This window comes from Lygodium microphyllum, chromosome 6 (genome assembly GCF_053477565.2).
Source record: "Lygodium microphyllum isolate KBCC chromosome 6, Lygodium_microphyllum_v1.1.10, whole genome shotgun sequence".
Lineage (NCBI taxonomy): Eukaryota > Viridiplantae > Streptophyta > Polypodiopsida > Schizaeales > Lygodiaceae > Lygodium > Lygodium microphyllum.
The window spans coordinates 126,115,280-126,131,718 of record NC_141140.1 but is presented as its reverse complement, the minus strand read 5'-3'; the positions used below and the strand labels follow the sequence as shown (position 1 = coordinate 126,131,718).

The window sequence follows — 16,439 nt, the reverse complement described above, 5'->3', positions numbered from 1 at the left end:
AAAGGATACATGGTATATTAGCCTCACGAGATACTATTCCAATAATTGCATCTCCATCTTTTTGCACCACCAGGATGATGACTAAGCACTCTACATGGCACAAACATATCTAGCAGCAAAATCATAAACATATCTAGCAACAAAATCTATATTGGAGATATTGAAATTATCATCAAAGTAAAATTTATCTATTTGAAGGTTGGTTTAGTTTGACAAAAGCTTGCCAACATTGCTTATTTTTAGAGGGATTCACTCAAGTTTTCATTCTCTTGAAAAATCCTACTCAAAGAAAAAGGATAGCTAAGTCTTGGGATCTTATTGATAGATAAGTTTCTTGGGTTGTAATTCCTTAACGATACCTTGCTTGAGGTTTGAATTCTAAATTGATAGCTTAGCTTTTTAGATCCTAATTCTCCTAGGAAGGCCCTCCTTGAAGCATGTATGTGCATCTATTGAATATGCCATGTTCACGCACCAAATTAGCTAGATTCAACTTTGGTCCATCTTTTTAATGATCAGAGTGCTAGGGTTGACAACCAATGTTGGATCCCACCTTGATTAAAAGAAAAGCACGACTCATGTTCGAGTAGACTCACATGCTTCCAAATGAGTCTTTTTAGCACCTTCCAACCTAGCTTGTGATGGAATGGTTGATCAAAGCTAAGCCTATTTTTATTGGTTTTGCTATTATAGATTTTATTGCGGGCTCTACGATTAGATATTTTTTCCCTTGCTCTACGATTAGGAAATTTTTCCCCTTTGGCCTTTACTAAGTAGGGGTTTAGTGATTTACACGTTCACGTCCATGGTTTAGGATAATAAGCAAATAAAGCCCGGTAGATTAATTACATATGAGGACTTGGGAGATATATTAGAATAATCAAATAAAACCTTTTTCTAAATTTCAAGTAATTGGGAAATTGAATTACTATTGATTTTGTGCAGGGTTTAACGTGCTGCGATAGGGCTTCCTCAAGTGAGCTGCGTGTTTTTCATCCTCGACTGCCCTTAGGGTTTTCCGCAGACCTCCCTCCCTGCTCTCTGGACATCGCCATGGCCTTGTAGAGCTTCGCCTGCGCTCTCTATCGGTGTATTACAATCATCTACTGGTTGGCTGGCATCGATCTCCTGCCTGCTAACAGGCTAGGGTTTTTACTTCCCATCTTTTCAGGAGAATGGCGGGGAACGATGGTTCTGGTTCAGAGACATGCGTCAAAGAAGGACCTGTGCTCACCATGATGAACAAGCGACTCAGAGCTCTGAAAAAGAAGTACAACCGTATTCTCCAGATCGAGGAGAGCAAGGCCCAAGGGAAGACCATCAACAAAGAGCAGGAAGAGGTTCTGAAAACTAAGATTCCTGTCGCGACACTCATCGATGAGTACGAGAAGCTTCGGCAGCCCCTGCTGGTCGCAGTAAAAGAGGAGGTTGCAGAAAGGGAGAAGGAACTGATGGCAGCAGTAGTGGTTAACCGAGAAGAGGATGAACACGAGAGTACGCCAGAAGAGAAGCAAGTAGTGGATGACAGTGGGAAAGAGACTCTTGAAGAGGTACGGCAGGATATGGAGGGGCAAACTTCAGCCGCATGCAATGGCGATTCCGAGCCTGCACTCCTCAAGGACAAAGATCAAGCTCAGAAGCCGGCATTGTCCGATAACACGCATGACACTTCTGAAAGTGCAGTAGCAGACTTGCTGAGACTTCTATATTTCGCCCAACTGTTTGATCTAACGCCCCAAAGTGACCCGTCCTCACTTGTTGTGAAGGTCCATGAACGAAGCTCGTGCCTCTCTTACGATTTTGTGACAGAGGATTCAACTAGCCCATTAAGGGAGTCCGACCTTGATGCCATTTCTATTTTTGGCTCCATGGTCACATCTCGACCTCCGAATGGCACTTTATCTCACAGGGATGCCTTGCAACAGTGCATAGGACATGCCATTCTTTGGCTGCAGGCTTCTGACAGTACCATCAGGGATGATCTGAGATTCAGCTGTATCCTGGCATCTCCCTAGAGTTTTTTGATCGTTGTCTTCTTAACAAGTTTGAGTTTATGTCTAGTCTACTTGGTCAGAATTTCATCACATTATGCTCACTAGCCACCGTGAAGGAATTTGATTCAGGACCTAATAGTTTCATATTGAGGAACAACAGCGATGTTTATTATTTTAGCTCTTGATTGTTTGCCCACTCTTATGATTTATTCCATCCAGATAATGCAGTAATATTGTATTCTCATTTTCTACTTTCTTATAATGTCTCTTAAATTGCTTCAGGTTATCCAAGTTCAACCTGGAGTTGAGGCAGCAGAAGTGGGTAGTTAATCATCTAGTCTTTCTGTTTGTTGTGCATGCAGTAGTGTCATACCTTGTCTTTGTGTCAAACACAGAATTGGATTAATAGAGTTAACAAATTTCATGGAAACTCTGCGAGTCTAGCATGAATGACATAGCATATGTGTTTGGGCCCTGGGATCTATGTTTTTACTACTGCCGTTGTTAAAGCCTCTGATGGAAGACCATTGTAGCAAAATGTCTGCTCTCTATCTGACTGTGGTTTCTAGAATGTCTTTGTCTTAGGTTATGTGCCAAATTACTGTTCCAATGTTAGTGCCATTTTTTGTTTGCTGCTTGAAGAAAAGTTTATTTTGGAGGTTCTCCTTAGAGTCACAACATTGTAATTGATTTTCGTTTTATTAGTCTATAATGTATTGGGAACTACAGCTGATTCTTTGACTCATAGATTTAGATTCAGATTTGAGGGAAAGGCTCAACAGGATTTTAACTTCAGAGTATTTTGCAATGATACCCGAGCTAAAGAATGTTAGTGAGCAGGTAGCAGTCGCTGCTGCCACAGCAGCAGGACAGTATCCTCCACAATTACTACTACGGGAGACACTTGCGAGTGCTGGTACATTGGAGACTGAAGGGTCTGCAATGTATTTCGCTCATCAGGTACTTCTAGTTGAACTGTGTGTTGCACTTTTGTTATGGATAAGCTAAGCAATTTACACCATGTTCTAGTGTCAGCACATGTACTACCAGTTTTTAATACATACACATCTGTGGTCAAATATAATTATATACTCCTGTTATGAAAGGTTTTTGTCACGATCTGTAACTAGACAGTCTAGTAACAATTGGATTGGGTTTTAATATCTCAAATATTGGTGCATATGCATTTAGAGTGATCGAATGCTTTCATTTTAAATGTTTTTTGCATTTATTATACAAAGCTTACTTGCTATTAATTTGTAAGGGGTGATATATTATGCTATCAACGAGCTTTAAGTATATTCGGAATAGTTTTGAGCCAGCGTTGCCACAAAAAACAGTTGTCATTGGAGAAGTGCTACTTTCCTATTACCCATGTTGATTGTTGTTGAGAATAAATTTTATTCGTTAGTTCTATCACGAAACGATGCAAGAAGCATCACAAGCAAATAGATTATGGTGCGCATCATTGGATTCATACTCTAGGAATCCATGTGAAGAGATCCATTATTTTTAGACACAAATGGATGTTGTAAGGTTTAGTTAAATTGCGTTCCCTTGTTTGATCCATTGCTCTTGCATTTTTCTTCCCCCCTCAGTATTTTTACTCGAGTGGTTTTCCTCCTTGTTTACTTATTGTATTTTTCATCTTGGATTTATGCAAGAGAATTCAAATAAGACACAAGCTTAGGTCTAATTGGGGAAGAAAAATAGTTTTGATAGTTTGGAAGTTTGACTTTAGGCCATAATCCATCCAAAATCCAAGCTTAGGTACATTGAGCATTCAAGCAAATAGCAAATATTGAAACTTTGATATAGTTATTCAACTCTTGGTCTAGATGTTGATACCTCTATGTAAGGCACCCTCACCAATGAGGGTATAGAGAAGAAGCAAGGTTTTGGGTTGCTTGCCTTGTAGATTCAAGATGCTTTGTGAGGGTGTTATGCTATATGCTGAGGGCATGATGTTGATGATTTTAAGGATGCATATCTTATGCACAAATGCAAGAGTAGTTTGAGAAAGTGAAGGAGAATGCGGTTCTATGGTAGAATTATTTGAGAATGTGGCTTAAAGTTACCAAAATATTCTTTGCAAGCTACAATGTAGGCTGAAATTTTAGAGAGAGAGAGATGGAAGTTGGTGTAGACTTATATATATAAAAGCATATAAATGAGGGGTTTACTCAATATTTGCATGTTTTCATGTCTTTATAATAAGAGTCAATTTGCACCTGCACAAATAGGGCTATTATAAATTTAGGTGCAAGCAAGGGAGTATTATGTGGTCAAGGGTAATAACGAAACACAATTTTCATCAACTTAAAACTCTCTTATTTTATTATTGTGGATTCATCACTTTAGATGGAGAAGCTTAGAGGGGCTTTGAGCGAGTGGCTTTATTGTTGGCCTATGATATGGACATAGGACATTGTGATTTTGATTTCCTAGATAGGGATGGATGATGTTGAATACTAGTCAAGAGGCGGAACAAGTTTGAGGATCAGGAATCCTTGCAATAGAAATCGTGTTTCTTGCAAGGATGGTAAAAAAATAATTAAATTATAATTAAATAAACATTTTCTAAAGTTTGATTGTTTTATATGTTGTGCCTAGTGAACGTGTAATGAACCTTTGTAACGGGATAATAAAAGGAAGCTACTTTGATGCCTAATAGTATGGTAGTTTGACTATGATAGTAGGCACAATCAATCTTGAAATATGAACTTTGCAATGTTCTCGCACATGCTAAAATGTAGTTGAAAACCACTAATCATATCAAGCCCTAATGATAATAGTAATAATAAAGGGATGACTAAAGGAAGCTTGAGTAGCAAAACACTTCTGGGTTTGTTGATATGACAAAAAAATAGGAATATGCTCAAATCTTGAGATGAATCATTACCATTTGAAGGATCGCATCTTTTTGGAAGAATTTCATCTATTTAGTAAGCTGTTATATGAGTTGGATGCATGACCTCAAAAGACACATTTTTCAACCAATCAAAGTAAGGGCAAGGTTCCAAAATAACCAATGTATACAAGGTATTACTTTCAAAATGAAGATGCTTAAGATGTGAAGTTGGCCATATATAGGGATGGTAGCGCCACATGCACACTATTGTATGCCATTGGACATGTCAAAACTAGCTTTGAAAGGGAGCATACGAAAATTGGAGATAAATATGCAAGAATATGTTGTTTAAAAAAAGTTGACATTTTGACAAAGTACCATTGACGAAACAAAAGCAATGACTATATGATGTGTTTTTTGCAGTAAAAAATGTGGTTAATTATATTACTTGTAAGTATCTACAATCAAGTATATGTGCTGAATAGCCTAGTCAGAGTTGACTAAAAAACTCAAAACAATCATATATACAAACCTCTCAGGGCGGTTTTGGGGGAAAGGGATGGGGGAAAGAAGCTGTGGAGGAGTACATTGCCACCTAGGTTTGGTGGCTTGCATTGTGAAGAATAGGTTGTGGCCACCCCATGTAAGCAAAAAGTGATATCGGAGCTTCTAATGGGCCTAGGAATTGCCATGCACCTAATGCTAGTGGTTGTGGAGTGAGCGGATGACGGTGTCTAAAGTGTTGCCCTGGTGTTGTATATGGATAGACACGCACCTTGAGGCGCTCGATAATTTCCTACCCCTTTGAAAGGGATGTCGTGGCCTTTGGTACTTGACGGATGGGCAATGTGTCAAGGCTGACCGTAGTGCAAGAACTTACCTCAATGATGAAGATCGTCATGCATCTTAGCGTTGTGTAGTCGGTGATAGCCTTGGCTAAGTGCTTGCGAATAGAATGCCCTTGAGGAAGTGCCACATGATGGAGAATACAATAGGCTCCACATCAATTGGGTTGCCTGGCATGACCAAAGGCCATTGGAGTTTCCAAATAGAGTTGTGGAGAATGCTTGTAGACTTCATCCTACTACATTTGGGCCTCCTACTACATTTGGGCCAATGAGCTCCCTATTGCTTGGCCCCCCATGTGCAAGGAGTGAAATGTAGTAGGACACCCTCTACGGCCTCCAACTACCCCACAGGTGTTGCTAGGTCTAGTGAAAGGCATTTGTGATACTATGCTCCACCTAGTACCTTCGTCCTAAGTGTGTCCAATCCATCTTCTCTTGCAAGGTGCACTGTCTCTCTAATGGGAAGGATCTAGCCACTCCATAGATACTTCAATTTGTGGTGATGCTAGCCTTGCTCAGCTCTTGGCGATCAGTCTATATCACTTGGACCCTTGTATTTGCAGCTGATGGCAAATTTCAACATGTTGGCAGTGTCTTTCAGTCATCGCCTATAGTATTCAGGCCTTAGACACTTGCATTTCTATTGCCAGCACCTTTTGTGGCTGCATTTGCAGTTCTTAGCAGTCGTTGTCCTTCTAGGGGCTGCCTATTGGCTGCGCTTTGCAGCCCAACTGTTGCCATCATCTTCCTTTATCATTGCCATATTTAGCGCGATCCACACACATAGATTTGTGTTTGCAATTGCTGATCACATTCAAAGGCGGCTTCTTGCGTTTTGGAATTTGTACAAAGTACAATACACTCTCCCATCTCTCGTCTCTTTGACCCGGTCCTTGAGAGACATTGGAGTTTAGGGTTTTATATTCACTTTGCATAATGTGTTTACTACATTGAGCATCGTATTGATTCATTATTCAATCTTCAGTCTTCATTGTCTTTGAGATACTTTTGTCTTGGGTGAAGCTTGTTTGTGTGTAATGAATGATATTTGGGAGGATGGGGCAGAATTTGATACCAATCATCTTGGCCAGTGACTTACAAGCGATTGACAACAAGTTGGTTGATCGGCCTCCACTAGGACAACTTTAATAGTGGATATTGTCAGTTCATGTGTGAGTCTATTAGTTGGTTGTGTACTTTTCCAATGGTGAGGTGGTTGCCACATTTTGGGCATCTGGTTTTTGGCCATCCTAGCATTATTTATCTTGTCCAATTGCATTAATGAGGCCTCACTAATGCTGGTTGGTATGATCACATTTATGTTCTATTTGTAGGTGGTTGCTTTCTCCAAACTATCTTCAACATACATCATTATTGTAGGTCTTGTCGAAGAGAGAGAGCTAGTGCCAATGCCCACATATCCAATGACTCATTGTTGACTTTGTATCGTCTCTTATCTTGGTATATAGATTCTATTTCTTGAGCATCTTTGTCTTCAGTTCTTTTGCAGTGCTCTTTTTTTTATGTTTGTGCATTCTATTTCAATAGATGCTCACACTTCCATCATTTCACCCTATTTTAACAAGCTCCAAGTGGTCTCCCCCTTTGGTGAGGAAACTAGTAACATTCGTTTAGAATCAAAGATGTCTTGAAAAACATGTAGCAAGAGGCCCTTCACCACCTTTCAACATGGAAAGAAGAAAGCCTTGGACAATTTGGCTTCTCCAAGGTATTTTTATCCATCTTGTGAGTGGAAAGTCTAGGTTAACTCCTTAATGAAAGGGAAAAGGAGAGATCATCCTTTATCAAGGGATGGGATGGAGTCCCGAACTTCTTGTTCGCAATGTGTTACTTGAATTGAGATTGCCTCCTATTGTTTGTAGACGTCAATGGCGAGCTTCATCACCTGCTTTGGGTTGTAACAAATCCTCCCATATTGGTTGTGGAGGTTGTGCATTTGATCCCTTGAGGTGCATGGCTAGTGTAGCCGAAAGAATTGTTGGCACATCGTGTCCCATTTTCGTGTCCAAAAAGTACATGAGGTGTGGAAGAATGCTGATCTTCTATCCTCTAAGCCCACAAGAGCCATCTATGCTTGCAATCTTGAGTATGGAGTGTAGGATCTCTAGGTGACTTTTATTGCAACTTCTGAATGGTTGCGGGATCCCTTGGAAGGGCCCTCTACTCTCAGCACTGCTAAAATGAGCTTGGAGGGTTCTCTTGGCAAATCTTGCTCAATTGCCCTAGGGCTTGTACAATCTCCTTTGCAATTCATCAAGCATGCATCCACTAAGCTGCTCAATCTATCTCCTCACCTCCTCATGTCTTTAGGTCAAATTTGGAGTTTGATACGAGTAGGAATCTATGGCTGAAGCAAGGCCATCAAGTGTGAGGAGAATTGAACTATAGTTTGATAAGGTGGTTCTTGCATGCTGCCCTATTTGCCTTCCTTGAGTGCAGGGGGGGTGGATGTGTGGATTTTGAGGGAAGAGTGGGATGTGTGGATTTTGAGAGAAGAGTGGAATGTTGGGAAGAATCCCTTGGTGGGGGTGTGTTGACTTAGGTCAATGGCATGATATGTTGGGTCAGGGTGGTTTTTTATGTTTAGTACGATATGTTCAACATGCGAATATGTATGATATGAAATGCATCCAAAAATTTTAAGAATAAAATACATTGTTTTGTATGTTCATTAAAAAATACATATAAAACTCTATATGAAATCAGACTACACATATAAAATGTGCAACTTAAAGATAGATCATGAAGGGGCCTAGGCATTGTGGAGAAGAATGAGGAGAAAGGAGAGGGGGAGGAAGAGGGATTTGGGAAAAGGAGAGGGTGTAATATGTATGAATGAAACTTGAAAGTGAGAGAGAGAGGGAGAGGGAGAGGAGGGGGAAGGAAGAGAAGGTGAGAAAGGGATGGGGAGAGGGAGAGGGAGAGGGAGAGGTAGAGGGATAAGGATAGGAGGAAGAGAAGGGGAGGGAAAGGGAGAGGAAGAGGGTAAGGGAGACAGAGAGTAGGGTGATTGAAGAAGATAGTGGCTTGAAAGTTGAGCTCAAGAGAGGGAGATTGATGAAGATGGACATTGATTCGTGTGGTGAGATAGGGAGAGGGGGCTACCCTTTTATTAGGGTTGAGGTGAGAGAGGCCAGAAGAGGAAGGAGTATGAAAGAGGGAGGAGCGTGAAAGAAGAGAAGTTTGAATTTATAATAGGCTTGAAAAAGGGGAAAATGTCAAAAAAATGCACCAATGGACATTTTGAATGGTCATTTTTTTGGTATAGTTCGAATGCACGCAAACTATACAATATCATGCAAAACGAACGTATGGTGCGGTACCATACAAAATGTACCATACGCGCACAGAATGCAAGCCTTTGTCGGGTCAAGGGGTGGTGTTGGGGATGTCACAAGTGGTGCAGCAATGAAAGCATAAACAAGTGCTGTAATAAATTGCTGAACACAAGACAAGGAAAAGAAAACAAAACACAGAAGACTGCAAAAGAAGAGAACTCAGATATGTGATACTAGTTTGTTGGATCTTGACGGATCTGGATTGAGTGAGTTGAGGGTGAGCACGTCAGATATCACATAGAGAGTAGAGAATAGTAGAGACGAACGTATGGTGCGATATCGTACAAAATGTACCATACGCGCACAGAATGCAAGCCTCTGTCGGGTCAAGGGGTGGTGTTGGGGATGTTACAAGTGGTGCAGCAATGAAAGCATAAACAAGTGCTGTAATAAATTGCTGAACACAAGACAAGGGAAAGAAAACAAAACATAGAAGACTGCAAAAGAAAAGAACTCAGATATGTGATACTAGTTTGTTGGATCTTGACGGATTTGGATTGAGTGAGTTGAGGGTGAGCACGTCAGATATCACATAGAGAGTAGAGAATAGTAGAGAGGAGAGTGAGCACGACACACTTGATGTTAGGTACAAAGACGAGTGTACCACTTTTTAGGTTTTGATAATATATATAAAGTACAAGAGTGTGAGGGTGTGTTCACACCCAAACATTGTAAAAGGCACAGTGAGCCTTTATTCCCAACAACCTCCCACTTAAAGGCAACGTGCTTGAACGTAGAGAAAAGACTCAACTAAGGCTATGTATACACAAAGTTGAAAGACACATATACTATGTAACCCCCATCATCTAGCGGCAATGAGCAAACCACTCGCCTGGAAGACCCTTCGTGAAAAGGTTTGCAGGGTTATCATATGTATGTACCTTGTACCTTGACAAGCTCAATGCCTTTGGTGTCAAGTACATCCTTGATAAAGTAATACTTCACCTGTATGTGCTTTGTCTTTGCATAAAAGACAAGATTCCGAGCTAACATGATAGCACTCTGACTGTCACAGTGGAGGATAGGAACCTCTATAATATCAAGCTCTCTCACCAGACGTGAAAGCCATAAAGCCTCTTTGCATGCCTCAGTGGCAGCCATATATTTTGCCTCTGTAGTAGACAATGGGACACACTTTTGTAGCCTAGATATCCAAGAGACTGCTTGTCACCAGGTGGTGATACTTTTTGCAGTCGCTTTCCTTATTTATTTATATAAATATTTTATTATTCTTTCCTTTAGTTGCTGTCGCTTTTTACCCCCAGAGTTCTCTTGGATTAAGCCGGGATCTTTGCATGGCCTGAATCGGCATCCATTGGGACAAATTGGACTAATGGTTTGTCTGAGCCTTGGGATTGGTTCCATATTGAATGGGCACTGAAGAATAGAATGCTAGTGGTTTGGGACTGTGTGCTTAGCCATTGGAGATGGTGCAGGACAATGAGCTTGGCCAAGATAGAAGATGCATATGTGAGAATGCTCATGGAATAAAAGTCACCGTAACTGAGCCACATTACACTTTTTGATGTGGTTGCAATGATAAAAGTGCTCAGAACAACTTGAGGAATGCAAGGGTCACCATCCCTAAAATTTAGGGAGTTACTATTTTTGGATCCCATAATCTGTTCCTGTCATTATCTTTGTTTTTGCACGAGGATTAATTCTCTGGTTTGTGTCAAGGTCAAATTTTGCATCGATCATGGAGAATTTTAGACGAGAAGGTTTAATGGAAAAATTGTTAGTGGCACAAACGCGAGAGAGAGAGAGAGAGAGAGAGAGAGAGAGAGAGAGAGAGAGAGAGAGAGAGAGCATTTAAAAAAAACGTAATAGGCATAAGGGGCAGATCTGAGAATGAAGTTTTGAGGAGCCGAGGGTAGATTGTTGCAAGAACATCAGCCATGGAGAGTACTTCTTCGACTTTGACTTATGCACGGAGGTAGAGCTTGCTCCCTCTAGTGAACTCTCTCTCTATTCTCAAAGGAAATACTCTGTATGATGGGTTGATTCCATTGAAGGGTTTTTCAGCTTTGATTTAGTGCTGTTTGTGGGACTGTTCTAATGCTGAAATAATGCTAGGCTAAAAGGGATGTTGTTTTGGACATATTGGACAGTAAGAACAGTGAATTCAGAGATCTGGACAGTAAGAACAGTGAATTCAGAGATCTGCAGACTGCAATTCTGCACATGAATCATTGAGTTTTAGTCACAATTTGGACATGTTGGATAGTAAGAACAGTGAATTCAGAGATGTGGACAGTAAGAACAGTGAATTCAGAGATCTGCAGACTGCAATTCTGCACTCGAATTATTGAGTTTTTGGTCACAGAAAATGCTTTCCTAAAAGGGATGTTTTTTTGGACATGCTGAATAGTAAAGAATAGTGAATTCAGAGTTTTGCAGACTGCAATTCTGCACATGAATCATTGAGTTATGGTTATAAAAAATGCTTTCTTAAAAGGGATGTTGATTTGGTCATGTTGAACTGTCCTTATGCAGCTGGGATTTACTTAGAAAAGATGAAAACCAAATGTTCACAGGTTGTGTATTTTGGAACATTTCATTTTTGTAATTTTCCATCTTTTAATTGATAAAGAAATACTGAGAGGGGCGTCGGTCTTTGGGGCCAATCTGGTGTTGAGCGAGGGAGTGAGGTCTTTGTGTTTGTGTGTGTGAGAAAAGACCAAATATTAATTGAAGGAACTATCGCTTTATGTGAGTCATAGACCAGTTTCACTGCTATTCCTGTGAACATGAATACATATCTTGAAGTAGACTTACTGTTGTTAGGATGGCTAGCATGGTTTGCATTCGTGAATCCAACAACAGATGACTTCTACCTATCAAAATAGGTACTCAAATCCTTTCTGCTCTTAAGGTATCTCATAATACCCTTCACTGCTTCCCAATGCTTTTTGCTAGGATATGCCATGTATCTGCTAACCACTCCCACCGCAAATGCAATGTCAAGACGTGTAGCAAACATAGTATACATCAAGCTACCAACAACTGAAGCATAGGGTATATTGGCCATTTTAGCCTTTCCATCATTTGATGTAGGGTTGTCGTCTGCACTAAGTTTCACATATGGAGGCAATGATACACTAATGGCTCCCCCCACACCACCACAAATATTGAAACGCTATAGAACTTTCGTGACATACTCTTGCTATGGCAGATAAAGAAGAACCTTTGATCTGTCTTTGAGTATACGTATGCCAAGAATGTGATTGGTCTCACCAAGATCTTTCATATCAAAGCTATTGTGTAAACTCTACTTCAAGGAGTCCAAGGCATGAATATCCTTGCCTGCAATCAGCATGTCATCCACATACTAAACCAAGAGAATAAGGCTGCCATCAGTTGCCTTCTTGGTGTAAAGGCAGTGATCAACTTGAGAACGATGAAATCCTTGAGATTGCATGAATGTATCAAATTTGTGATACCATTCTCGTAGTGCTTGCTTCAGCCCATGCAAAGTCTTGTGGAGTTTGTATACCATGTGCTCTTTTCTTTTTGTAGCAAAACCTTCAGGCTGCTGCATATAAATCTCCTCATGCAGATCACCATGTAAGAAGGCGGTTTTTACATCCATCTGTATGAGTACTATGTCTTCAAATGCAACCAAGCCCAAGATGGTTTGCAAAGTAGTCATTTTGACTACAGGAGAAAAGATTTTATCAAAATCAATTCCATGTTGTTGCTTTTATCCTTTAGCAACCAAGCGTGCCTTGTACTTTGGCAAAGAACCAGAAGTGACTTTCATTTTGTGAACCCATTCGCAGGGTAGCACTTTTTGTCCTTTTGGCAAATGTACCAAATCCCAAGTGCCATTCTTCATGAGGGATTCCATCTCTAATAGCATTGCTTTGTGCCATTTCTTACTATCTTGTCTGTCCATTGCTTCTTGGAAGCATGATGGTTTACCACAATCTATTAACATGACATAATCAGCCACATAGTCTACATCTGGAATGAACCTATCTGGCTGTTTTTGCACTCTGGTTGACCTACAAACCCAATGGTCAAGATTTCTTGGCTGTTCAACAGCCTGCAAATCTGCATTAACAGCTTGCTGTTCTGCAGGTTCAGCATGTTGTATAGCTGGTTCAGGTTGTTCCAAAGACACATGTTCTTGTTGAATTTGTGGGAAATCATTGGCAAGATCATGATGATCATTTTCAGCATCATTCCTTGCATTTTTAGGAACATTTACAGCAGGTATTTGCTGCTGTCCGAGGTGTTGGGATAAAGGTCCGTTTAACCTCCGTGTTTAGTACATGCACATTGTACATGTGAATGCACCCTTACGTGCCCTAAGTATAAATACATTTTATTCTTTGTGTACCAACACAATTGTTGGTACACTCATATCGAATTGTACTTTCACTTTGCTCTCTCTCTCTCTCTCTCTCTCTCTTTCGAGCCGTCACACTTCCATGCTCACTCCTTTCAAACTTTTGTCACTCTTAGGTGAGCTCCACAACAACTGGTATCAGAGCATAGATTTCGCGAGCTTCCAAGACCATAGCACAGACAGCTTGAGCCACAAGGTCTGTTCAGCACAGATTGTGCTGAAGACTAGTAGTCGGGTGATAGGGCAAGAGTCAGGTGACCAACAGACGTGTGTTAGTGGGGCGATTGCTAGTGGGACTCGCGATGACCAGTAGTTGCGATGTGACAGGGTAGACGACTGGCAAACGTGATCAACGCGAGAGGGGCTACCATGCCAGTGCAACCACCGTGCGTGACGGTTGGCGGGTTACATGCGGCAAACGGGTCGTCTGCAGACAGGTTACGCGACCCGCTTGATGGGTCAATGGACCTCCACGTCAATTTAAAAAAAAATCAAGAATCTTTATTTTCTTTTCAAATTCTTTTAGAAATTCATTCTCTTGGCGGGAGTTTCACGTGGTGGAGGCACATGTCACAGATCTGTGGAAATTTGGCCCCAAAAATTTAGGGCTTTTTCCAAATTTGACATCGTTTATGCCTATCAGTGATTTTCTAGTCAGAAATTGCAGACATTATGTGTGGTGACCTCAATTAATTTGGGGATCATGCCAAATTAGTCAGAATTTTGCTATTTTGAGTAAAATTTCTTGACAATTGGATCCCTGAAATTGGGGCTTTTCATGTATTGGCAAAATTTTGCTCAGTTGGGTCAGATTGGTTAACATTTATGCAAATTTGGACTTGAAATTTTGGGGATTCGTGCAAAATTTGATAAATTTCTGCATTTTTGCTCGTGTGGTGGGTAGTTTGTGTACAAATAGCAGATATTTATTTTTGGTTGAGGAAGAATAACAAGGTGTTTGCTGGTTCAGCTTGTGCTTTTGCATTTCAAGGGCATTTACTCTTGTGTTTGTGGTAAAATGGCTGCAATCTCTTCTAGTTCAGACATCAAGAGTTTGATGGAAATCAAATGGTTTGATGCTCATGGTGTTGACATCTAGAAAGATCGTATGCATGGCGTTTTGTTCCTATAGGATTATGAGGATGCTTTGTAGGAAGATAAACCTGCACTAATGTCTAGTGCAGATTGGGCCAGAGTAAACAAAAAGGCAGTGACTTACATTAAGATGGGTGTCACTGATGACATCTTGACTGACATTAAGGGTTTAGATAAGGTTATGCAATATGGGAGAAGCTGAAAACTACATATGAGATCACCACACCTGTTAATCAGGTGCATTTAATGCGCAAGTTGGGAAATATACGACTGGATGAGTCAAAGCTTGCAGTTGAGCACTTGTGTATTTACAAGGATTATAAATAAGCTTAAAGATGCAAATTTGGACTTTGATGATAAGTTGAGGGCGATCTTTTTGATCATGACACTGTTCGATTCTTGGGAGACCTTGGTGGTTTCACTTAGCAATAACTCCAATCTCTCATATCATGGGGTGAGGGGTTCTATCTTTAATGAAGAAATTAGACGTATGTCTAGTGGGGAAGGCAACAACTTAGCTTATAGTATAAGAGGTTGGGTTGAAAAGAAAAATGCAAATGCAGGACAGAGAAACAAGAGCAATAGTAAAGGAAAGGAAAAGAGTAACATTACTTGCTATCACTGTGGTCGAAAGGGCCACAAGAAACTTGATTGCAGGTATTACAAGAAGGAACAAGAGAGAGAGAAGAATGCAGGAGATAAAAAGAAGAAGGAAGATAAGACAGATGCATCTGAGGCAACCAAAGGTAAAGAAAAGGCCAGTGTGGTCTCTAGTGTGGTCATAGAGGAGCTTTCAGACACAAAGGCTGATGTATTTTGTGCAGTTGATTATGATGCCCTTGTATGTCACATGCAGGATATACAGATTACCAAGGTTGATGTGATTGATGCACTTTTGTCAGTTGATGATGTGGTTACTCAGACTTGGATTGTAGACTTTGGTGCCTCTTTCCATGTAACTCCTTGCTTGGAGTGTTTTGCTGTGTTCAATGCAGGCATCTATGGAAAGTTGTATCTTGGAAATAACCATGCTTGCAGCATTGATGGGATTGACACTGTACACTTGTCTTTAGACAATGGGCAAGAGCTTGTGTTGAAAGATGTCAGATATTTGCTTGGCATTAAAAAGAGTTTACTATTTGCTGGTCAGCTTGACTTGCATGGCTATATTACACTGTTTAGTGGTGGTTTGTGGAAAGTGACAAAGGGTTCCATGCTGATTACAAAAGGAACCAAGAAGGGCACTTTGTATTGTTTGCATTGTAAAGTCTTGAATGGCAAGTTTCTTGCAGTTGCTGAAATTTACAGCTATGTTGAGTTATGGCATAAGAGATTAGGCCATATGAGCCAAAAAGGACTTGATGTCCTTACCTCTCTGAAGAGGGTTGATGGAAAAGGCTCTAAACTTGACTTTTGTAATGAGTGTCAGTTTTGGAAAGCAAATAAGAAATTCCTTTTACTTTGGTGTCTCTCGTAAGTCCAATATCTTGGACTTAGTGCATTTTGATGTATGTAGTATGCTCGTGAAATCGTTGGGTGGTGCTGCATATTTTATCTCCTTTATAGATGATTGTTTCAAAATGATTTGGGTATACCTGTTGAAAAAGAAAAATGAAGTGTTTGCTGTTTTTAAAACTTTTCATGCATTTGTGACCACTCAGACAAGTAGAAAGTTGAAATGCTTGAGAACTGATAATGGAGGTGAGTTCACATTAACTGAATTCAAGCCCTTTTGTGACTTGCATGGTATTTAGAGGGAGCTTATAGCCCTTTACAACCTGTCTTCAAATGGGGTGGTTGAAAGATATAATAGGACTTTATGTGAAAGAGTGTGGTGCATGCTGTCCATTGCTAATCTCCCTCATGACTTTTGGGGAGAGGCACTCAAAACTGCGGTTCACATTTGCAACCGCTCTCCAAACAGGTCCTTAAATAATG

General features: G+C 40.4%; 1 protein-coding gene across 1 annotated transcript in view; it reads left to right on the top strand.

Annotated features, from left to right (window-relative positions):
- Nucleotides 1–945: 945 nt before the first annotated feature.
- LOC148035093 (glycine-rich protein) overlaps nucleotides 946–16,439 on the top strand; it is a 38,825-nt gene continuing 23,331 nt past the window's right edge. The window contains exons 1-2 of the mRNA XM_087680048.1: nucleotides 946–1,995; nucleotides 2,749–2,954. Of these exons, the coding sequence (XP_087536174.1) occupies nucleotides 1,176–1,995; nucleotides 2,749–2,954 (1,026 nt within the window). The 5' untranslated portion in view covers nucleotides 946–1,175. The remainder of the gene's footprint in view (nucleotides 1,996–2,748; nucleotides 2,955–16,439) is intronic.